Below are 24,977 nucleotides of genomic sequence, written 5' to 3' on the forward strand. Positions count from 1 at the left end.
GGAGATCGTTTGAAAAAAACAAAAGATGGAAAAGTAGGATCACCAAAGACTCTATGATTTCTGTCGATCCACAGAGTCCAAAGTGCCCAGTACCGCACCCAAACAAAAAATAAATCAAAACCTTGTCTAGCGGGATGAAAACCAAATAACCAGAAGAACCTGCCAAAAGTAGCAGTAGGAAATCTTGCTCGAAGCCCCTGACGAATGAGAGTGAGGAAATCAGAAGTATGTGGACAATGCCAGAAGATGTGAGGCACAGATTCAGCAGAATGTAGACATCGGTGGCAAAGAGAAGGGGCAATATGTCGATGCGCGAGTAACTGCCCACATGGAAAAATTCCAAGCAGGACTTGCCAGAGGAAAAGCTATTGCCGAAGAGGGACTTTATAATGCCAAAGGAGACGCAGCCGCTTTCTCCACCACTATGATGGGCGATCCATATGCCAAACAGAATTGGCTCGATCAGAAACCCAAGACAGAGGTAACAACACTTTATACAGAGAAGGCACTGTGATATGTGACAACTTCAAAGGATGGGCTGAAGAAGAGGAAGAATGGAGAGTCCAATCCTCAAGCCTATCCTAAAGTTTCAAACGAGGTACCGACAAGAAAGGTTCAAGCATTTCTGAAATTTTGTGCCATAAAGGACGATAATGAGCTTCCAAACCATACTTGCTAGCAGCCGCAGAAAAAGATAAAAGAGTGCCATCATCCTGAAGTATATCCGCCACAAAAGCAATACCTTTGAAAGATATAAAATAAGAACGCCTAGGTTCTTGTATAGCCAAAGGAGGGTGGAATACTTTGGACCAATAAATATTCTCAGCCCTCAAGGAATTTCCCAACAAAGAATCCCTGCCATTCCATTCCAAGTGGGATAAAATATGTTTCCAATCAAGAAGCAAACAAGAGACAAAAGGGCAGCCTCTGATCTTTCCTTGAATAGAGCCAAATAGAAATCCCACTGTGTAGGCTGCCAATGCCCAAAAGCAGAAGTATCAATATGCAACAAAAGAGAGTGATCATGAAAGCCCAAGGCTGATCCCCTTGCATAAACATCAACATCATTTTCCCCCTGTGAGCAAGTATATGCACTTGAATATTGAGGAGGTTCAAACCCCCGTGCATCTTTGGAGAACAGAGACGATGCATAGAGAGTAATCTGAGACTTTTCTTGCCATTTCTTTGAACGCTAGAAAATCTCCATGATAGCAGACATAAAGGAAACCAGATCTGCCTTAGTAAACATAATGAGGGGCAGATAGAATTGAATGTATGCTATCAAAATGGATTGCGTTATTCGCAAACGAACATGTAAGGGCCAAGTTGCAAGCTTACAATATTCAAGTTTTTTCCTCAGCTTTGTGAGCACCCAATCAGTCTATTGAGAATGAGTGAGCCCCCAACCTAGAGGATAGCCCAGACGTCGAATCAATTGAGAAGGTGGAACAATTTCCCCAGGCCACAAAAGACTAAGCTAGTCTTTAGCATGCAACGGCAATAGCTTGGATTTCTGAAAATTCACATGAAAACCAGCAGCTAAGCCATATGTGGAAAGAGCCTACATAATCAAGGAGAGATCGCTCTGAGTATTTTTCGGGGTAAAGAAAGAATCATCAGAATATGCTTGAACGATCAAGCTACGGCTGCCAGGAATTTCCAATCCATGCAACATGCCAGTGTCCAAAAGGTGGTCCATATATTGAAGCATTGGATGAGTGGCTATGGCAAATAGTAAAGCACTGAGGGGACAACCTTACCGAACAGAACAACCAAGAGTCTAGGTTGTAGAAATATCCCCTGAAAGTATGCAGGTAGCTTAACTATCTTGATATAGCCAATTGATAACTTGCTGCATTTTTGTGCCAAATCCCAAGGCCTGCATTGTTTGTGAAATAAAGTCCCACTGAATAGTATCAAAAGCTTTGACAATATCAACTTGCAATAGCAAAACATCCTGCTGCATATATTTAGCATATTCTATTCCAACATAGGCATTAGCAATGTTATCTGTGATATGCCTATGAGGAACAAAACCATATTGCGCAGGATGCAACCCATCATGCAAATAGCCTTTTATCCGATCAACAATCATTTTGGTAGTAAATTTGTAAATAACTGGCATAAGCGTGATAGGTCTCCAATCAGCCAAAGATTCACAGATTTGCTTTTTTGGAAGGAGTTTAACAAGACCTCTCTTCCATGTGTCTGGCATTTTCTGATTTTGCCAAGTAGAAATCACCATATGCAGCAAAGTATGCTTCAAAAGAGGCCAATATTCTTTAAAAAACTAAATTGTAAGACCATCCCATCCTGAAGATTTCCATCTACCATAGGATTTGATTGCATCTGACAATTCCCTTTTAGGCCCAATGCCAACACGTCGATGATGATGCTTGAGTAACTCCCTGGTCGTAGTCCTCTGGAACACTTCGATGTCGAAATCTTTTCCTGGCTTTTCATCCAGTGGCTCCTGCTCCACCAGGTCTGGTTCTGCTTCCGCACATCATCTTGGTACACAAGTCCATCTTTGGCAGCACCTCCTGGCACCACCATCTTTAGTTACCTTCCTACTTTCGAACTCGAGCAATCCAGCCGTCACGATCTTCCAGTTGTCCCCCTCATAATGAGTGAACAACTTGGAGTCTTCCAGGCACCATGCTCTGAGGGTCTGTTTCAACCCGTCCTTCCTTTGGCAAGGTCTGCAACAAAAGAACATCTCTAGATAACTTGGACCACGAACTTTAAACGCACCTGACTGAACCTGAGTTACCCTCCTTCTCGTAAGGGCATTGTCCTCCAGTCATGGAAGTCCATTCCCAAGAGCTTCTAAATCAGGGTCGTCCTTCAGGAAGGTCCCTACCTTCAGGCTCCCACACCTGTGAGCCTCCTACTTGGGCTCTGATACCATGTTAGAAATTACCCAACGGAGGGTATGCACAGCGGAAGATTGATAGTATTGTCCAGGAGCTCACATAGTGTGCGTGTGGGGTGTGGAATCATAGACTTCTTAACTTAAGTGCATAGATGTGCAAGCCAGTAAATAGACAATGCTCAGACACAAATATAGAAGCAACACTTTATATTTCCGTCTGTCCACAAAGTAGGACAGGATACAATACCAAAAAGATTCTCCTACTAGATGTCAAGCACAGCTAGATCTCTGAGCCAGTGTGCTCCACCTCGAGCAAATATAGACTCTCTATCTAGAGTGATCCTCTCCACCTTGCTGTCCGGAACCTCAGCCTAGGTGGGCAGCCCTTCTCAACTTAGTCTGCAGCTTCTCTGTACCTCCTTCACCTCCTGGATATAGGCCCAAGGTAGGTCTAGTGCTGCTCCTATCTGTTGGCTGAAGTGCTGCTCCACAAGATGATCACAACACCTTGCTGCCCTAGAAGACAGCCAAGGTCCAGCCTCTAGGGAACTGAGTCTGCAGCACACCTCCCACTCTCCTTCACCCCCAATGTGAGGCCCAAGGAAGTGTCTTCTGGTTGCTCTTGTCTACTCCTTTCCTGCTGGATAGTTGGACGAGTGAATGAGGCACAATGGCCTCCTTTTAAAGGCCGCCAAGGGGGCTCGCAAAAACCGACCAGCCTGTTCCAAATCTGGCCGACCAGTGTGTGGCTGGTCCAACCCTATTAGGGATCACAAACCGGGGCCTCTTGGGCCCACTCTTCTAGGGCCTTGGCCCTCCAATCAAGGCAAGGGCCCAGCCTATGTTAAGGCAGGTCCCTGCCTCATGGCAGCCTCCTTTGCTGCTCCAACAGCCCTCATCCAGCCCCATACAGCCTTGTACCCTGTTCCGTACAGTTGTGCCACCTGTCCCAGGTTTGCACACCCTTGTACCCTGCTCCGTTGCTGATGTCAGTGCCACCTGTGCGCCTCTATTCGGGGTCTGTTCCAGCCTGTACACCTGTTTTGCAGTTCCGTCTTGCCAGGTCAGATCCAGGGCGTCATGCCCCTGCCATCTCTCCTGCACAGGTCTCTTGTACTGTCCACATGACAGCTCATGTGCTGCCCATGTGGCAGCCCCGTTCTCTGACCATGTGGCAGTCTATAGGACTCTATACATCCCTAGGGCCACCTCCCCCATGCTCTCCTCATATGGGGGTTTACAGATGGGGAGGTGACCATTCCAACATTCAGGTCATAGTTCTTCGACGAGGTTCAGACAGGGATGCTTTGGTTTGCCATGTTCACTCTAGGGACAGGCGGTTTTGGGTCATATGGAGCAGCATTTCTTAACTTTAAGTACTACGTAGACCCAAACCTGGATCACAGTCCCCTGGGGTCATGGAGTCGGACCCCAGGGGGTGGCATGGGATTGATGCAGGGAACCATGAGAAGAGCCCCCCTTTCTTTTGCTACAAGGCTAGCAATGCTAGGAGGTTTCAGGTCAAAGGGGTCGTCGTTCTATAATATATGTAGGTATGTATGTAGATGGATAGATATAGATATATGTCTTTGGAACGTGTCTGAGATCTGCATCTGTCTTCGGTCTGCTCCACTGGTAGGTAGCTGGCCATGATGACAGTTACCTAGATAATGCAGGCCACAATGAGTTTAAATGACTCTAATACCATGTAAGAGAAAGAGAGGAGGAAATTAGACAGCAAACTCACACAATGTAGGTCAAGAGAGAGAAATGAAGAAGCTTCAAACTATGATATAATATACTCATATTAAAGTCCTCTGGAGACCCTTCAAGATGGGACTAGTGACCACTATCAAAATGAAAGTGGTTCAGCAAATCCAAATATCTGAGAAAACCTTATATATCACTTGCTATCTTATGCTGCAAGGACGTAGTTAGCTAACTACTGCACCTTGTCGAGGACGTGTTGTGGTGTCCTAGGATTTCCTTTATGTAGGCGCCTGGCTCTTGGGCCAACATCCCTAAGAGGTTTTTCAGCCTGTGGTATTGCTGCTGTGTTTTTCCCTGATGTGTGCACATGCTCGACAATGAAGGAGTGTATGCTCTTCATTTTTCATCTCTCTTGTGGGATAAATTTTACAGTCTTGCATTCCAGGGGGTTCTGGGTCTCTTCCACCTACCCTTCTCCATCTCCAGTTCATGAGAGCTGGTCCTTACTTCACAGATTAAATGTTGTTTGTACCATGATATGTCCTTCGCAAGATAATCCTGCATTTCAGATCTGTCCCTTTGATTGATTTCTCATTTGAAGAAGACCCTTTTCGGCCTTGGGTCTTCCCATAGCATTTTCTGCACGACCAAATTTTGATTTCTTCTCCATCCGTTGGGATATCGGCAGCCGGTATTTCACACTGTCCCATCGATTTAGCCCCTTTTTTGTGCCACCGTGTGGTTCTTGTGGCCTCCATTGACTTGCATGGGATCCTACTTGCATCCATCTTTCTGAGCTTGTTGAGGTAGGCTATGATTGGCATAATGCCTCCCCCTCAAGAGGTAACATCCCTATCTCTGCAAGCAGGATGGGGTATGAAGTTAACCCCCAAGTCACTGATGAGAAAACGTTTGTGGATGGTCTCTATCCTTTCTTTGATATGCCCTGGATAGTCTGGGTGCCTAGGTTGGGCAACTGCAGAGCACTACCGTTTGTATGTGCATGGTGTACACAAACTTTCTCATTTCCCACTTACTGCATTTGTTTTGAAAGATGTACAATGCCTTCAACCCTCCCGTGACCCTTCTTTCCACGCACTCATTCCACCTATAGATATCCCAACTCAAGTCCCAAATATTTGTATGAGGTGGTTGCTTCCAAGGGTTTTCCTTCAAACATGAAGGACCTCTGCTTGTTTCGTGTACCATTGGAAAGGTGTACTTGCATTCCTGAGTTTACAGAATTTTCCCAATGCATCTTGGTGTGCCTGCATGTCTTTTTTATCCTTCGCAAAGAGAACCACGTCATCTGTTAGATGAGTAGGAGTAGGACATAGGCCGCAATCAGGATCTCCCTCCACTGTGGGCTCTCAACCATTCTTCCAATTGATCAACAAACAATCCGAACAGGGTTGGTGAGGCTTGACCTATTTGTCACTACTTATGATTACCTTCCTCTAGTTGTAGAGGCCAACAACTAGTGGTTGTGCCAGGTCAGCTAGCGCCTTCTCATATAATCTAAGCATGGCTTCTCTGAGTGCTTGTGGGACTTGCAGCTTTTCTAGTCTTTACCATATTATTTTGTGTGATACTGTGTCAACCACATTTTTGAAGTCCACGAAACAGCAGTACATGACTTTCTTCTTATTCTTGATCGCTTTTGTTGCAGCCTTTATAGTGACGAAATGGTCCACAATTGAATGTTTGGGCTATTAAAGTTAGTTATCTCCTAGCTATCAGTTAGGGAGAGAGGGTTTCTATGTGGTTGTGCCCGGCCAGAGAGAGTGTAGCACTTTATCCTTTCTCAGTGTATTTCTACACATTAGGAGGCATTCTATCCAAGGCACATTGCCAGAGGCTGAGTCACAAGGTTTGATTTAGGCCAGATAAGCATGGTTAGTGCAGTTTTAACAAGCCGGATCCAGAGGAAGAGGATATTGGCATCCTCAAGCAGGAGGAGCAGGAGACTTCGACCCAATTGTGGGATCAGGTCAATGGCCGCTTCTTTCATATTCCTCAATTGTACCCCTCAAGTGATCCACCATGTGAAGCACTTCATGCTACTGGTGAGGAGTATTTGGGAGCATTTGGCATTTCTCTAGAATGGTCTCCCCAACGAAGGGTGTCTCCTAGGAAGTCCAGATGCGAGTGTGGAATCCCGAAAAGTCAGCCAAAATGCGGGAACACGTCAACAAGTTGCAACTCTTTAGTAGGACATTCTTCAAGCAGGAAAGGAGATCTCTTTGGAGGACATGCATCTTTCCAGACAATACTCAGAATTTTACTCATCCCTGATTATACGTAGGAGACTGAACACTCTCACGTTGGAAGAGTTGGTGCTAATGGTGTTGGACTAGGAGGAGCACTTCAAAAACACACAACAGGTGGAGGATCGGAAGCCTTGGCCACCCCGCCGGCAAAAGTGTGGAGCAACAACAAGGTAAACAAAAAGTCCAATGCAGACCATGAGGCCTTGAAGGCGAATAGGTCATGTAACCAATGTGGTGAGAAGGTTCACTGTTGGAGAAAGTGCCCTCGGTGAAGCCATGAGCAGGGCACCAGCTTGTCAACAACAGCCGCTACAAACCTAGTATTCATACATCTAGAGATTGGAGTTCCATCTTCTCCAAGTTCAAAGGGGGTAGGTTACGTTGGTGGTGAGTCTCGAGAGTGGATTGTGGATAGTGGTGCTTCCAAGCACATGACACAGTCCTGAGAAAAGATCCGAGACATTAGGTGGCAATTGGGTGATGTATGCATTGGTGATAATTTCACTGTACGAATTGAAGATGAGGGCAGGTTGAAGAAAGTCCCCGATGACTGTGGGAAGAAGCACACCTCCTACAGTCTGTATGTTCCAACTCTTGGTTGCCACCTGTTGTCAGTGCATCAAGTGTGCCAGACTAGCAAGCGCATGGAGTCCGAGTAAGAGTCGGTGACCATCAGGGACAAGGAAACAGGCCGCGCAGTTTCGAGATCTACCGACTTGCTGTAATCTCTTCTTCAGCAAATACTCATTCTAGTTTGGCATTCCTGACACCGTGGTGAGGGAGTAAAGCGTCAAAGTAGGAGTCCGACGAGGGAGGAGATCCACTCACACCTAGATCAACAAAGGAGGACAAGTGAGCAATCTCTTGGAGGAGCAGAGAGAAGCAATCACCGAAGGTTAAGAAACAGGTAGCTTGTAGAGCTGCGAACAAGGTGGTATGGCTACTTGGTGAGGAGACGCAATCGGTGCAGGACATGAAGCTTTTACAAAGGTTGCAGAATTACTCCAACTCCTTGGGAATGGTTCGACAGGAGATGAGAGGGGGTGTTAGAGTTACTCATGTCCTGGATGTCAGTTAGGGAGAGAGGGCTTCCATGTGGGTGTGTACACCGAGAGAGAGGTGTAGCATTCCTTTCTCAGTGTATTTCTATAGGTTAGAAGGAAGCCTAGCCAGGGCACATTGCTAGGGTTAGGAGTTGAGTCACAAGGCTTAGTTTAGGCTGATATAGACATGGTTAATGGCTGAATCTGGGGCCAGTTACAGCAAGCTGTGGACTGGTTTGGGGCCCTGACTAGGATAAGGTCAATCAACTTGACCAAGGTCGGGTTGACCAACTATAACAGGTCTATTTAACCAACCAGATTAAGTTGGTTGGGTCGGCCAGGTCAGCAGACCTGGTCGACTACATCAGCAACTCCCCTGCCCCTATATATAGAGCTATTGTGCCCTGGTCTTTGTATAATTCTTGGGCAGTCTTGTGCACAGTCTCTAGCAGTTCTTGGACAGTAGTGTGTGTAGTCGGCAACTCTACAGTTGTGACCAAACTGAGATGCATTTAGTTCTAGCCTGGAGTCATACCCGTTTGTAGGCATAGTTCAGCCACTCCATGTGAGTTCGGAAAAGCAGTTCAACCTACTCCACGTGAGTTCAGAGAAGCAATCCGACAGTCCACCAGTGGCACAGTTCTGCCCTGGGTCTGTGATCATTCTTTTGAGGTTTTCTCAGCAGTACATGCAGAGGATTTCCTGCACACTCACATGCAGTCTATTTGCTCTCTAGTCGCAGCTTTTTGTCTCTCTAGTAGCAATTTGTTGTTTCTCTCTATTCACAGATCTGCTCTCTATCTCTGTTCGTATATCCCGCTGCACTCTGACATGGGCCAGAATCCTGCCTGGATGGCACGCTTACCTGCCAATTTTCTGCTCAAGGATGATGCCATACAGTTTAGCCAGAAAACTACTCACCATGATGGATCTGTAGTTTGTTGCTATTTTGTTGTCCCTCCTTTCTGGATCTGCACTATCCTATTGACTTGCCACCCTTTATGGAACCCCTCTTCTAGTGCTTTGTTTATTAGACTGGTGAGCGCTTCTTTTAGTTTGTCCCCTCCACACGTCAGCATCCCCGCAACTAAGCCTTGTGGGTTTAGTGTCTTCCCATTGGCTAATTTCTTCAGCCAGTTACCTTAAAGATTCTGTAAAGAAACTTAAAATTCTCAAAATCTAACGATTTCTATCAAGAAAAAAATTTCAGATTATGAAAGATAAGAGTCTCTTATACATACCTGTAGCATGTGTTGATGATGAAGCTGCTCTTGCGCCTTTCGTTCTTCATCTGCAATATTCTGCTCCATCACCTTATGAAAAGTGGCATTTCGAGCAGCTTCCTCTAGCTGTAACATCTGCTTCTCTCGCAACTGGAAAGGTCTTGAACACAGTTCTAAGGCCATCAAATCCTCTTAGCGCTTTCATGTGCCAATCTAAGCATGAGTAGGAATACCCAGTCTGTAATATGCATGTGCTCAAAGGAGTTTCAATAACCCAGTAGAAGAGAAAATTATTTTATACCTGCTGATGCCGTTGCCTGCTTATTTCGGCAATCTGTAACTTTGCTCTTAAACTTTGCAGCTCTGGTGAATCTTTGAGTAATTGATGAATTACTCGTTGTTCTCTTTCAATACCCGTATCATTCTCCTCTAAAGTCTTTGCGATCCACATATCTTCTTCATTAGACTGAACCCAATAAGGATACTTAGTGTCATGAGAGTGGTTGGTAAAGACAAAATCGTGTGCTTTTGTCACAGTTAGGCAATCACAAAATGATAATCCTGCCTAGACTTGAAATCTAAAAACTAGTCAATTTTTGAAAGACATCGCATTTGAAGAAAACTGCCCTGGTCGCATGAAGTTGTGTTACCAATCTCCGTGAATGTAAGCACATCTATTATAAATGGTTTTTAGGAAAGTAATTAGGATAATTGAGACATGGTTGAAAATCTGGAATCAGTGATTATATGAACTGCAATCTGATGCTGTGAGTCGATTCTAAGTAACTCATTGGACATCATAATTGCTAGCTGATTCAATAAATGCTAGATTGCAGCCATGCACAACCATGCATTGCTTCCATGGCTACATTTTCTCACAAGGGACATGAAATGGAAGTCACAGTACAACGTGCAGCATTAGTAATGAAGATCTCTCTAAATGAATATAGATTATCATGTACCTTAACGATTTTGAAAGACAGTCACTTCAAGACGGACTTTCACAAAAATCTCGCAAACTCCATTTATGCTTTGCTGATTCTGGACAGCCTTATTCTAAATTAAAATTTAAAGTCTCGGGTCATATCTAATGTCACTTTCATCAATGCTTGTACTGATGCTTGAAAAGCTTTTTTGGATTATATGTTTCTCTGTAAGTGGTGCTTGAAAATGGGGAGAAGGAGAAGACAAGGGGAAGGAGAAGGAAAAAAGTAAAGGGAAAGAGAAGGAAAAGGGAGAAGGAAATGGAGAAGAGAGAAGGGAGATGGGGAAAAGAAAAGGGAAGAGACAAGTGAAAGGAAAAGGGGAAAGAACCCTTTCAGACTACTATTGGCTGAAGGTGGCTGAAGGTGAGCATCTGAGGAGACCACCTCTTTGCATAAGCTAGGCCCTAGGTGGCAGCAATACTTTTGCAAGTGTCGCAACCCACTCTTTAACATATTTTGTCAATCACATTGGGACACTTCTGGCATGGGAAGGTAATTTGTGACAACATTGCATTGTCTTGTGAGTAGATCTTGGCTACGATGTTTTTTGTCTACTGTTGAAATGTGAAATGCAGTGGAAAATCTTCTCTCTAGGAGCTGCTGCTGCTCCCTGACTCCCTTGCTACCCTCTCTCAGTCTCTTCCTGAATCCCTCCCCGCCCCTCTCTCCTCCCTCCCTTCATCCCCCTCCCTGCCTCACCTCTCCCTCCTCCCTCAGCCTCTCCTTGCCTCCCTACCCCTGCCCCCTCAGCCCCCTTCCCCTGCCATCTCTCTCCGCCCCCTTCCCCCGCACCTCAGCCCCCTCCCCCTCCCCCGCCCCCTCAGTCCCTACCCTGCCCCCTCCCCCCACCTCCCTCACCTCCTCTCCCACCCCTTCAGCCCATCTGCCTCACCCGGGACCCCTCCCTTCCTCCTTTGGCCCCTCTCCTTTTATCCGTCCCCCCCCCCCCCCTTTTTTTCCTTTCGAGCCTATCCCTCCCCCCCTTCCTAGCCTCTTCTAGCCTCTCTCTCAAACTCCCCTCTGCCTTCACCCTCTTCTCTATCCTAAGCAGCTTTTTTAGTTGGACGGAGCTCAATATTGTTCGAGTCGGCCTTTCCACCCCGATTGAGGATGGCGCCAATCCTCGGCCGCTTCCCTCGGCTGCAACCATCACATTCTCAAAAGACGAGTTGCAACAACTCAAAAAAGATACAGAGCAGGAGAGCTGGACATCGCGCTTTGCTCACATCCATGGGTCCCACCCTACCAGGTTACAGCTGGATGTCAAGGATTGTGCCAAGTCGAGTAAGCTTCTTTCAGGGCATACTTTTTGGTCACCCGCCTTGGGCAGGTACTTGCATTTTTGTTTCTTCTTCGATGCTACCCTTGGACATGGGATCATAGTTCCCTCTAGAGCTCAATGGGTCATTCTTTTGATTGGTGGGCGTAAGGTTGGTTTCTTAAACCTTTATGCCCCCAATTCAAGAGGGGACCGTGTCCTTTTATGGAAGGAACTGTTTTCTTGGTAATGCATTGCAGAATCTTGGATCATTGGGGGTGGTTTCAACATGGTTGAAATGCCCACAGACAAAAGAGGAGGTAGGAAAGGTGGTATCCATTCCCTAGAGAGAGCAGCCAGGGATGCCTCCATTCCCTAGAGAGAGCAGCCAGGGATGCCTTCCTTTTTCGGTACAGTGGCAGAGATGTATGGCATGATGATGCTTTCCACACTCAGCCATAGTCACTCCTGTTTTCTTGGTCAAACAAGAGGTTGCAGATGCCTATTCACGCACAGATTGACAGATTTTATGTGGATGATTGGGCTCTGGTCAGAGGAGGGACAATATGCATTACACCTGGGGTGTCCACTTCATATCACTTTCCAATTGTTCTATTTGTTTCAGATCCTCATGTGAGGAGTCGCTCTGCCAGTATCAGGATTCCAGATGCCTTCTACGCAGAGGAGGGTGTTTATCAGGCATTCCCTTCATGATTTCATCGTCTTTACTCTGCATAGTTCTCATTGCTGTCATTTCCTTTATGAGCTATTCACTTTTTTACTTTCATTCCTCCATTGCCTTGCATGCGGCCTCTGGTAATGTCTTCATCTCCTTGAGTCGTTTCAACTCCACTTCCATAGCTTGCATCTTTCCCTTTGTGCTGGTCCTTTCTCGATCCCATTCAGCCTTTCTTTCTCCAGATTTTCTCTTTTATTCTTCTCCTTCCTAAATTCCTCCTGTATCTTCCCTCGTTGCTTCTTCATCTCAGCTAAGACTTTACCCACATGTGCCTTTTCATACATGAGTGCCACATTTATGGATTCCAAGCTATCAATCTTCCCAATCAAAACAAGACATTTTCGTGAGATGCGCGAGAACATCAAAAGTGACCTTATGTGGTGTCCCAGCCAAGAAAACGGTCATTGCCTATTCAAGTGCATGTTTCCTCCATGTGTCCTCTATGCAGCCTCATGTCATCATGATGTGCACATGTAGTCTTGCACTTTTCATGCTCATTCCTTCTCTTTCAAGTCTCCTGCTCTTGTAGATTTCTTACATGATAGATTTACTTACCCTTTCCGATTTCTTACATGATTGATTGATTGTATGACTATAGGTGGGCTTGGGATAGTAAATGGCCTAGGGTGCGTCGCCTCAACAAGATCAGCAGCCATGCAATCAACATTAGCTTCAGCAATTTCAACCTTAGCAACAGTAGGCTGCACAGTAGGAGGCAACTAGTTCTAGTACTCTTGATAGCAGCCACGTCCAACAATGTTTGCCATGACAAGAGTCACAAGCTGTGTTGGGGTGAGGGGGTGTAAGGGGGGTTGCAAGGGATTGGGAGTCGGCTAGGAGGGGTTGGGGAGAGGTGCCAAAAATGTGTGACTACAGGGGGGTTGAATAGGTGGAAGGAGGGTTTTCGGGAGTTGGGAGGGGATTGCAGGGGTTTAAGAATGGCTTGGAGCTGGGAAAGAGGCACAAGACGCGCAACTAAAGGGGGGGATACAGGGAGACAGGAGGGGTCTGGTGGGCAAGGGCTTGGGAAGGAGGGGGGGTGAGGGGGATGGTGAGGGGCTAGGAGAGGCACAAGGGGAAATTTTGAGCTTCAAGGCAAGCTTGCTAGGTGTTAACTAGGTCATGTACGTGTGTAGTTGTATGAGATCCTCTCGAATGACTTGGTCATGTACGTGTGTAGTTGTATGAGATCCTCTGAAATGACTTCGAGAAGGCTAAAAGACAAGATGGAGTGGGATTTTCCGGAAAGCACCATGCAAAGGATGGGTTTCTTGGCAGCAATAGATAGCCTTGTTTCTAGAGGGTGTGTGGTCTCTTTAGTAGAGGTGGCCAACCAAATCCTCTTGGCCACAGCCTGGTACATAGCCTCTTACTAGTGTTTTTACAGGGGATGCCGGGGGTAGCTCAGGCGCTCGGTACGCAATTGCTTGTGGGCAATCAGATGGCAATCAGATGGTACCCAAAATGCTAGAGCCATACGTGCTTGGTAGATGATGTTCTTGCCCCCACGTGGAGGAAGGACTCAGAATCATAGACCTGGAGATGTAGACTAGAGCCTAGTTGGGCAAGCTTGTAGTGTGTGGCCTCACCCGAAGTTTTGAGCCATAGAAGCTCTTACTTCAGTGAAGACTTCTCAAGAACACCCCCTGCATCATGGGAGGATAGCAGTAGCAGTCTCATAAGTGGATCTTCTTAGATGTTTTACTTACAATAAAGGAATCACCGCTGATGAGGAGTTTACATAAGGTTTGGCAGCACTTGTTTGGGTTTGAGCAAGCCCCTATTGTCACGAGGAGCACCCTTCTGGCATCCAGAGCTTCATGATCATGAGGGCTTGTATGCTTGGGCAACAAACACACATTAAGTGTCTCTGATCTGAGAGGGGCAAGTATGAGGATGCTAGAGATCGATGCTACCATCCCGAGTCTTGGAGGGTGTTCTACACAAAGCTTGGGATTCCCCAGGTTAGTTTGGTCAATTCTCTAAGACAAGGTGCCTCTACAGATTCTTCATTGGAGGAAAAGATTCTTCATCTGTAGAAGCCAGGGGGTTTTCTTCAGCCAGATATAGAGGGAGACCCAGAGTTGGATGAGGCCTAGATATGCTAGAGTGGTAGCGGATCAGAGGAGTGGGGTTTCTTAGTAAGGGTTGGACCATTGACTTGATACTAGTCACTGTCACGGTAAGACCGGTCTCGATGGCAACTTTGGTTGTGGAAGGAGTGCCTCCTTCAAGAGGTATAGTGGGATCCAGGTGAGTGGTTCTAGCCTTCTAGAGCAGAGCACTCAGAGAGGATTATAGAGGTGCCCTTTCCCTCGTACAAGGTATCGATCAATCATTGGTTGTAGCTCGATGCGGTCGCCTTGACACCGAGAGAATGGCACTGGGTACAACATTAGGAGGTCATTACCAAAGTTGTTTTGCTTATGGACTAGCCTCTGTCCATGGAAGATTACATACTTCTTTTGGATGGTGGCTCACAAGGCATGCCCATTGGACCACATTGGAGCTAAGTAGATGAAGGATGGCAACAACTTTGAGTTGTTCCAGATGCCTTCTTCATGGGAGCTGATGGAATATCTGCATCGACATGTTGGAATTGGGCCATATTGTGTTGGTGAGAGGGGGTGTTGGAGCATATATGGTCACCTCCCTATCAATGAGCCCTCAAATGAGGAGTGCAAAGAGTAGGTAGACTCGGGTAGATTGGTTGACATAAGGGTAGTGTTTGTGCCTGCCACATGGATAGGACTAACGGTAAAAGCTAGGCTGCCATATGGACAGCACATGGCCTGCCATGTGGGCAGCAAGCATACAAAGAACAAATAGGAAATGAGGCTCCCACATGGGCAGCACATGGACTGCCATGTGGGCAGCACATCCACGAGCGTACCTGGCTGGTTGGAGCTTCGCTGGACAACAGTATCTGTACAAAACAGGCACATGGCATGCAGAACCAACACGGCATAGTTTGGTGCAGGTCTGGTGGCCTGGAACAAGTTGTCAGCAACCTAGGACCCTACAAAAGATATACAGAAGCATGGCGCTTGTGTATGGATCAGTACGGAGGGCTGCAGTGTTAGAAATTGACCGAGACATTCTGAATGCTCTCTCTCTCTCTCTCTCTCTCTCTCTCTCTCAATACTTCATTTCAAATCATCATGTACTTGTACTGAGTCAGGGAATACGGGGATTACACCTCTGGGCGCAACAGGCTACCATGGCTAGCACTGTCCTCTTCTATGGCACTTTTAGCAGGAGGGGACTAGAGGTGCTGGTATGCACGCAGAGAGATGGTTTGAGCGAATGGGGCTCCACATGGATAGACTCCCTCCCTTCCAGTACAGCATGGACGCTCCACTTTCTCCCCTCCTATCACACGAGGTCAACCAGGTTATCCGTGACGATCTCTTACAACTACACACATTCCGGACCTGGTTGAGACCGAGTGAACTCCCAGTGAAGCTTAGCTTCTACAAAGTTCACTGCTTACTTATCACAGAGGAGGGTTTCATTGACCCACCAGGATACACATAGATCTACTTATCCCCCTCTCTGAGGATCTCTCTTAGGCAGCTCTGGGTCTCTTCACATAGACTTCATATCGAAGCGGCAGAGCAGAGCACCTATCCAAGGAGAGTTGCATATGCGCATTATGTGACATGCAGGAGGTTGAGACAAAGGAGCACTTCATCTTCAGGTGTCCTATTTACTATGAGATCCGAGGACGTTTCTACTGCCTCTTCAGAGATAGCTATGGGGTTTTGGCCCGATTCCTATCCTACCCAAACCAAAGGTGTTTGGCAGGCTTTGTTCATGAGGTACTCAGACACCGTGAGAGGGGTCTTTCAACCATTGGCTCATACTTCTCGAGGTCCAGTCCTCCACATTAAAACCGTACAACATTCCAACCAAAATAAAAGTCCAGAATACCTGGACTACGTGCTCCCAATGAGCTCTCGAGCAGATACTCCTCTGGCTTCAACACAATCTTTCCTACTCTAGGTATCCCTGTCTTCACTAGCGAGGTTTCAACAAGTCCACCATGTCCAGAATACTTGGACTATGTGCTCCCAATGAGCTCCCGAGCAAATACTCCACTGGCTTCAGCACAATCTTTCCTACTCTAGGTGTCCCTGTCTTCACCACTGAGGTTTCAACAAGTCCAACATGTTCACCTTCTAGCACTCCGCTTCCGAGCTTTAGAGAAGCACCAAGACTTCCCCCTCTAACTTCTAGTAAGACATACACCTTTCAATCCCTCAAAACTTGAGAAATGCAAAGCACAGAAGCTGCCAAAAGCAAGTTATAAAGGTTCAAATGTAAACAAGGAATGCATAGACTAGATGATCCATCTACTTCTCTGCACGCTTTGAAAGCAAACCATACACCTCATGGAGGTAGACTCAGCTTCCTTATGCAATCCTATTCTGCCGCTCCAATATCAAATCTCTCATCTAACCTAGAAACCATGGGTCTTTCCACAGACTCCTCCCTCATGTCAGTGATAACAGCCAAGTACCCAAAGCAATCCCAAGAGTTCAATGTTGTCCTTCACATTCACAAACGTTTTTGAATCCTCTCCAGACATTTTTCGTGTAACACCGGGGTCTGGATTCCTTACCTCAATGATGTCACCAAGAAAAGCTGCTCTAAGACTACCACATGTATTGATGTAGATTTGGTCTCTTCTAAATCCTAAGCAGAGTCCTTCTGATCCACCTTCTTCTTTCTGCAGTCCTTTATAAAATGTCCCGGATGATCATAGTAGAAGCACGGTTTGATGGTCTTTTCTTCTTATTATCATCATCAAAAGTATATCCATCCTTCTTAGATTTGACATCCTTCTTCTTTTTGTTGCTGGGCTTGCCGTCATCGGGCCTGCCCTTGCCTTTGGCCTTGTCCTTGGCATAAAAGGCCTTTTCACTGCATCTGCCGTACTTCATTTCCTCAGCTTCCTCCTGCAAAAGCAAAGGTACTAGCTCCTCGAAAGTTACCAGTGCCGACCGCTGCCCTGTTATCATTGTCATGACAGAGCTCTTATAGCTCTTGGAGAGCATGCCAAGCAAAAGCCTAGCAATACTCGCCAGATCCGTTGTTTGACCAACTTGCTCAAAGTTTCTCCCTGAGTCATGACCACCTTCATCTCGGTGATGTGGTCTTGTACTACATCCCCCTCTTCCATAGTAAGACCGTACAACTCCGTCTCAAGATCTAGAATCCTCACGTTGTTATTCATCTCATACATATTCTTCAGTATGGTCCATACGGCAAAGGAAGTGTTTGCCAACTGAATGTACACAAGCACCAAATCTGTAGTGGTGCCAGAAATAATGGCAAGGGCTAGCCTTTCACTGCCAGAATCTGTCGGTACCATCACCACCACTACAATCGTAGTGGCCACAATTGTGCCCACTATGGCATTAACTCCACTCCTGTTGTAATCTCCCAAGTTGATCTCACGGCCACGTGGCTCCGGATCTTCATCTTCCATTGAGGGTAATTTGACCCATCCAACTTGCGCATTTCCACAAACTTTGGAATCTGATATCTTGCACCATGATAATGAAGTGAATAGGAGTTCCATACACCAGCCTGAATCTAAGTTACCCTCCTTCTCACAAGGGCACTGATCCTTTAGACGTAGAAGTTGATTCCACAAGCTTGAATCAAGGTTGTCCTTTCCCAAGGTCCTTGCCTTCAAAACTCCCACCACTCTTGAACTTCCGTCAAGGCTCTGATATCATACAACAAAGGATACAAATAATGAAATCTAACCTTATAGTAGAGTTATGAAGCCCAGAAACTCACACAGTGGCATATTCAAAACCAAAACTTCTTTCCTTAACATGTACTATGCATAGATGTGCAGTAAGTAAACGAACAATGCACAATAGAGATACCAGGGACGTGATGCGGGGACATGATGGCGAAGTGATTAAACTAACCGCCACTGAATTTGGCCTAGGGGTGCCAGAACTGTGCCGTACTGGTCCTGCATGCCATATGGCTGTTCCATACAGATGCTGTCCTCCTCGGAAGCTCCAACCAGCCACGTAAGCTCCTGGATGTGCTACCCATATGGCAGCCCATGTGTTGCAAATGTGGCAGCCCCATTCCTGTTTTTTCTTTGTATGCTTTCTGCCCACATGGTAGCCCATGTGCTGTCCATCTGACAGCCTAGCTTTTACCGTTAGTCCTGTCTATGTGGCAGACTCAAACACTGCCCACATGTCAACCAGCCTACCCTGGTCCACCTCCCCCTCGCACTCCTCATTTGGGGGATCACAGATGGGGAGATGACCATGTATACTCCAATAAAAAGGGCGTTCAGACCACTACTTAATATCCAACATGAACCTGTGCACATTTTGCCCTAACTCTAGGCTACTGACCTTCAGAATGGTCTAGAAAGCAAGTAATCCTGCCACTGCATCTTCCTGTCTTTGTAAGAAGGGCTCACAAAATGCTACATGTAGACTGTCGGGAGGGGATGAACAAACAAGCAAACAAATGTAGACTGCATGACAAGTCTACCATGTACGTGTCATTATTGATAGTTGCCTACGAATATCGAGATAGTAAAACAACTTCCTATTGCAGAAATTCAAAAGGAGATCCTTTTACAGGATGGGGAACTTCCATAAAGAGAGCTTTTGAGGAGAGATGGGCCACACATGGAGAGTTCTACAATAAATTTAAGAGAAGAAAGGAAAAAGAGGGCATTCAAATAAAGGCCAGTGCCCCTAAAAAAACTATTCGCTCCTCTGAACCTGAAGGCTTGATGTGCATTTGTTGATCTGGGGTGAATTGTGAGTTGTTTACAGAGGGCAGCCAGTAGAGGTATTCGTGTTGAATGCAACATTAAAGAGATGTGGAGAAAAATCTGACCATTGCAGTAGCCCTTCGTATTCTCTCTTCCTTTTCAATTTCTTCTTTCTTGGAGACCAGATCTGCTCTTTCATCAGCCTTCATTAAGAAAACAGAGTACGTGAGCATTCTTGAAAAGAACCTTGGATGTTAAAGAAAGAGTATGCAAACAGGTATTACTAATGTAATGCAAAACACCCATCATACAAATGCAAAATTTCATTAAATAATAATTGGTAGAACTTGCCTCTCGTTTGCGACGATACGCATCTGATCTATCCAGAAAACTGTTTGCCTCACATGCAAGTTTGTCATCTTTCAAGTATCTGACACAAAAGTATGGCGTATGATTTCAGGTTTTCCAGTTTTTTGTTTTGCCTGAACATAATGTATTATTATGCACATATAGTAATAAAGAAATACCTAACAATCAAATCCTTTTGCTCATCATTTCTTCTCTGCTTCTCCAATCGCGCATCAAAAGCTATTAAAGCAGCAGAACTACATTAGTGAGCAAGTTCTCATACATAAACTTTCACTTCTTTAAATTGCATTAAGAGAGAACAGCCATAAGATATTGTGATGGAATCTATGGGAATGCCGCAGCAGCTAGTCCATCATAGAGTTGCGACAACAGGGATAAATGAACCATATCTTTTATCTACCTTAGAGACCAAACACAATCCCAACTCAATAATTAAAGGCCCTTTTTCTCAATCTGAACGTGAGAGCGATGTCACTTAGTGATGTATGACAACAAAACTATTTTTACAATAAGTGACCCTGCACAAGTAATCTTTAGGTTCCATCGCTCCATCTAAACTTGAGAACCTCTAGAAAAATAGATTATCATGGGTTTAGCACTTCGCTAGGTAGGTCAGATATGGGTGTACACAGGTCTTCAACGATAGTTTACTTGCTCCATCCTATTTCCTTCTGTCCATACCTTCATGCATATGCTCCTCCCAAGGGATCTTGCCCATTTCCTTATTTCACATCTTGAGTCAGGATATCTCCTCCAAGTGCAGAAATGTTTTTTTTTAAATCTAGGTTCTGCCGTTGATAAAGGATTGTTATGATCTGATGTCATCTACAAGCTGCGGTAGTGTTTACCTACCAGATCTTCGATCTTAGTTGCGCATAACTAATGCCTGGATAAAAAAAGTTGGTGCATTCCCAAAAAGCTTTTCGCTCCGCCTCTACCAAGCTATGCAGTAATTTATTACTGTTTGATTTCCGTGGAAACAGCCCCAACTCATTAAGCGAAAACAAGAACAGACTAAGTGCGATACTTAACCTCAGAATAATCGCCCACAATAATTCATCGTGTATGGCAATGACTAGCTCCTACTACAAGGCCACTGAGTGCATCTCAGCAATGCTAAGTTTAGATATACGGCCTTAATATCGACAAGCTTCAACGATGTGGGCAATGTTCAATTACGATGAACGACTAGGCTGACCTAAATTCTGTTCATCTAAGTCACCAAGTTTTGGTATCGTTAAAAAAAAAGGTGGCATCGTTAAAAAAGAAATCGAAGGATACGAGATGGAGCATACCTGCACTTTTAGAAGGATTAAATCGCGTTCCTGCCTGGAAGGACGTAAATGAATCGATTAGTGTATTGTGTACTACGACAATTATCATATTACTTCCGAAAAAACTCTTGTGAACATGAAATCACAGGGCGTATTCTGGTAACCATGCATTTGATTCGCGAATAACAGGCCGGCAAAGTCCTTTACGTTCCTAAAAATCTCATTGTCACCTTCTTCGAGGATTTGCAAGGCAAAAAGGTCTCTCTGCCTTCCGCTGATATACTACAAAACGAACAACCAATTTTTTTTTGTTCCTAGACTCTAGTGCGGTTGGCAAGGTAAAGCCAGGAGAACACACAAACCATTATTGTATGCGTAGATCCTTGACGTCAGCGGTTGCTCTCGTCACTCGTCATCTTGCCCAACTACACGTACCAACTGCTCAGACAAATCAGTCAATGGTGCCATGGCATTGACTCTCCGTCACCGTTCAAGATGGTGGCAGATTTACTTTGCAAATCCTCACGACTATCATTCATTACAATTCATGATGAGGTTTATCAACGATCGTCCAAATCAAAGCGGCAGTTGATGAGTGATGCAAAAGAATGTGACGCACATGCCACATACATACATATTGCAGCTCTCTCTCTCTCTCTCTCTCTCTCTCTCTCTCTCCCCTTTCAATTCACCCCTTTTTAGCCCACCATCTCGGGTAGGCCACATGAATGAACACGCACGCGCACACACACACACACATATGTATGAAAATTTCATGCACCATCCACATGAACGAATTTCATCTTGTTCTTTACATACATACATACATACGTATGTATGTATGTATCTATGTATGTAAATTGAAAAAGGGGTGTTCAAGTTTAACACATCGTTTCTTGAATTAATAGCATTGATATAGTAGTTCATCGTGCTTGGAAGAAGGAGGAAGTATGCCATTCAACACCTTTCAGTAGATATTGTATTGAAATGGTTACTAAGATTACTAAAGATTTTGGGAGAGAGAGAGTAGTAAGAATGAGGAGACAGTGGAAGGCCACGGTTTGCGTGAGTTTGTAACTATTGCTGAGAATCCATTAGATCTTATTTTCCTTCGTTGCTTTCGTCGATTGAGCTTTTCTTAAGAGCTATAGAGCATGCAGGAAGTATGCCATTCGAGACCTTTCAGTGGATGGAATGCTTGTATTGAAATGTTACTAAGATTGCTAAAGATTTTGGGGGAGAAGGAGCAGGAAGAATGAGGAGACAGGGGAAGGCAACGGTTTGCGTGAGTTTGTTATTGTTGTTGACTATTGCTGAGAATCCATTGGATCTTATTTTTCCTTCATTGCTTTCCTCGATTGAGCTTTTCTTGAGAGCTATAGAGCATGCAGGAAGTATGACATTCGAGACCTTTCAGTAGACTGAGTGCTTGTATTGAAATGGTTACTAAGATTGCTAAAGATTTTGGGGGAGAGAGAGCAGGAAGAATGAGGAGATAGGGGAAGGCAACGGTTTGCATGAGTTTGTAATTGTTGTTGACTATTGCTGAGAATCCATTGGATCCTATTTTTCCTTCGTTGCTTTCCTCGATTGAGCTTTTATTGAGAGCTATAGAGCATGCTAGGCTGGGTGCAGCTAAGGTTCAAAGTGGCTTCAAGAAGGTGACACACCGTCGACATTCTTCTTTAGAGTGGTTAGAGAGAAAAGTAAGTTGAGGGCAATCTAGTGTATGAGGAGTCAAAATTAGCTGAGATTTTCATGTAGCATGTACTAGGCCAGTTGAAAGCACAAATTATAAGGTAAAGCTGGATGCATTCCCAAACAATTTGCACGGCACGTGGTGATGCCTTATGAGGCTCTACTGTTGCAAAGGCCCTTCTTCAATTGAGATCAAATATGTTATTTGATGGCTGGGATCAAATATGTTGTGTTCTCTATGGCTAGAGGTAAGTCAATTGGGCCTCGCAGTACACCTATTGAGTTCTATCAACATAACTTGTGGAGGATATGATGGAAGTAATTAACTGGTGCTTTCAAAGACGTGTGATGCTTCAGAGTCTTAATATGGGTATGATAAAGCTCATTCCTAAGAAGCATAATAAATGGTTACCATGTCGTTGGAGACCTTTATTGATGCTCAATTGTGTGTGCAAAGTTATGGTCGAGGATTTGGCCAATAGAATCAAGCATATTCTGAGTAGGGTGGTGCATGCTAGACAATATGGTTTTGTATATGGAAGAATATAGGAGATGTTTTTAATATATTATTGGCTATTGATCATGCATTGAATCATAATGAATCATATTGACTTTTTGTCTTTTTGTCTTTGCAGAGATCGTGGCAGCTATTGTAGCTCGCAAGGCATCTAAGAAGATATCACAAGTGTAGGTCCCAATAGAAAAGAAAATTTGCCGGTACACATGGGAGTTTAATGAGGAGTATGGGCTCAGTTTGGTTGGAATAGATCCAAGGGAGATATGAACAAGTTCAAAAGACATCAGCCTTGCAGACTAGGAGTCTATATTTGCATGTCCCAAACCGGTTTCTGGGCAAAAGAAAGTAAAGTCATATCATGTACGTGATGAGTTTGCCCTGAGAAGCTTGTGTAGCATCACTATGAAGTCTATCAAGAGAGGCCACCCAATTACAAAATCGGGCTATTTTTGCAAATTCCTTTGCCTTGGAGAACTACAAGTTAGCGCAAAGAGCTGAGGACATGCAACCTTTCACCATTACATGGCTCCATTTGTTGCAGAGAGTGCAATGGAACATGCTGAGGTCCGAGGGCATCTAGGTGCAAAGCACAAGAGGTGGGAAGAGAATATGAGATCTTTACATGGTGTGTTCCCTACACCCAATGTAAAACATGTCGTTTCCACAACACCAGTGAAAAACCTATTTTATATGAGCGCATAATTCCAAAAAAAACAGGAAGATGGCATTGCTGGAATGACAAGTGCAACTTCTAAATGATTTTATTTTATTTTTAATTTGTCCTATATAGCACTTAATCTAATTTCTCAAGCATTCTACATGAGCTATATATCTCATACAATTTGCTATGTATAATATCTCTTATATAAAGCATGTAATCTATTCTTTCGAGCATTCTTAATGAGCTATATTATATAGCTCATACTATGTGCTATACATTATTTCTATTATATATTGCTTTATTTCATCTTTCAAGCATACTGAATGAGCTATATAGCTCATACTGTGTGCTATGTACTTTATCTCTGGTATATACACTCACTCTATTCTCTCAGCCTACTAAATAAGCTCCATAGGTCATGCTATGTGCTATGTACATTATCCTTGCTCTATAGCACTCAATCTATTTCTCCAAGCATACTGTATGAGCTATATAGCTCATACTATGTACCATGTACATTATCTCTACTATATAATAAGCAATCTATTTTTCCAAGCATACTGAATCAGCTATATAGCTCATGGTATCTGCTATGTACATTATCCCATGCTATATAGCATGCAATCTATTCTTCCAAATATAATGTAGCAATATAGCTCATCATGTGTGCTATATACATTATCAATACTATATAGCACTCAATCTATTCTCTTAGTCTACCGAATAAGCTACATAGGTCATGCTATGTGCTTATCCCTACTCTATAGCACTCAATCTATTCTTCCAAGCATACTGTATGAGCTATATAGCTCATACTATGTACTATGTACATTATCTCTGCTATATAATAAGCAGTCTATTCTTCCAAGCATACTGAATCAGCTATATAGCTCATGCTATGCGCTATGTACATTATACCATTCTATATAGCACACAATCTATTCTTCCAAACATAATGTAGCTATATAGCTCATCTTGTGTGCTATGTACATTATCTTTGCTATATAGCACTCAATCTATTCTCTCAGCCTACCGAATAAGCTAGGTCATGCTATGTGCTATGTACATTATCCCTTATCTATAGCATTCAATCTCTTCTTCCAAGCACACTGTATGAACTATATAGCTCATACTCTATACTATGTATATTATCTTTGCTGTATAGCAAGCAGTCTATTCTTCCAAGCATACTGAATAAGCTATATAGCTCATGCTATGTGCTATGTAAATTATCCCATGCTATTTAGCACGCAATCTATTCTTACAAACATAATGTAGCTATATAGCTCATACTGTGTGCTATGTACATTATCTATGCTATATAGCACTCAATCTATTTTTCAACCTACTGAATGAGCTATATAGTGCATGTGTTGTACATTATCTCTGTTATATAGTACTTAATCTAATATTTCAAGCATGCTGAATGAGCTAGATAGCTCATGCTATGTGCTATGTACGTTATCCCATGCTATATAGCACTCAATCTATTCTTCCAAACATAATGTAAGAGCTATATAGCTCATACTGTGTGCTATGTACATTATCTATGCTATATAGCACTCATTCTATTCTTTCAAGCCTACTA

At 44.3% G+C, this 24,977-nt stretch overlaps 1 protein-coding gene across 1 annotated transcript in view; it reads right to left on the reverse strand.

Moving 5' to 3' along the window:
• The window catches only part of LOC147880186 (uncharacterized), a 40,867-nt gene extending 19,758 nt beyond the window's left edge, over nt 1-21,109 (reverse strand). Inside the window, exons 1-8 of the mRNA XM_087371285.1 lie at nt 21,056-21,109; nt 20,876-20,951; nt 20,535-20,568; nt 19,398-19,458; nt 19,222-19,300; nt 18,996-19,073; nt 9,423-9,587; nt 9,140-9,271 (exon numbers count right to left, since the gene is read on the reverse strand). Of these exons, the coding sequence (XP_087227411.1) occupies nt 9,140-9,271; nt 9,423-9,587; nt 18,996-19,073; nt 19,222-19,300; nt 19,398-19,458; nt 20,535-20,568; nt 20,876-20,878 (552 nt within the window). The 5' untranslated portion in view covers nt 20,879-20,951; nt 21,056-21,109. The remainder of the gene's footprint in view (nt 1-9,139; nt 9,272-9,422; nt 9,588-18,995; nt 19,074-19,221; nt 19,301-19,397; nt 19,459-20,534; nt 20,569-20,875; nt 20,952-21,055) is intronic.
• Between the last annotated feature and the right edge of the window lie 3,868 nt (nt 21,110-24,977).

This window comes from Dipteris shenzhenensis, chromosome 32, assembly GCF_047967505.1.
Source record: "Dipteris shenzhenensis isolate YYH24624 ecotype China chromosome 32, Dip_SZ_1.0, whole genome shotgun sequence".
Taxonomy (NCBI): domain Eukaryota; kingdom Viridiplantae; phylum Streptophyta; class Polypodiopsida; order Gleicheniales; family Dipteridaceae; genus Dipteris; species Dipteris shenzhenensis.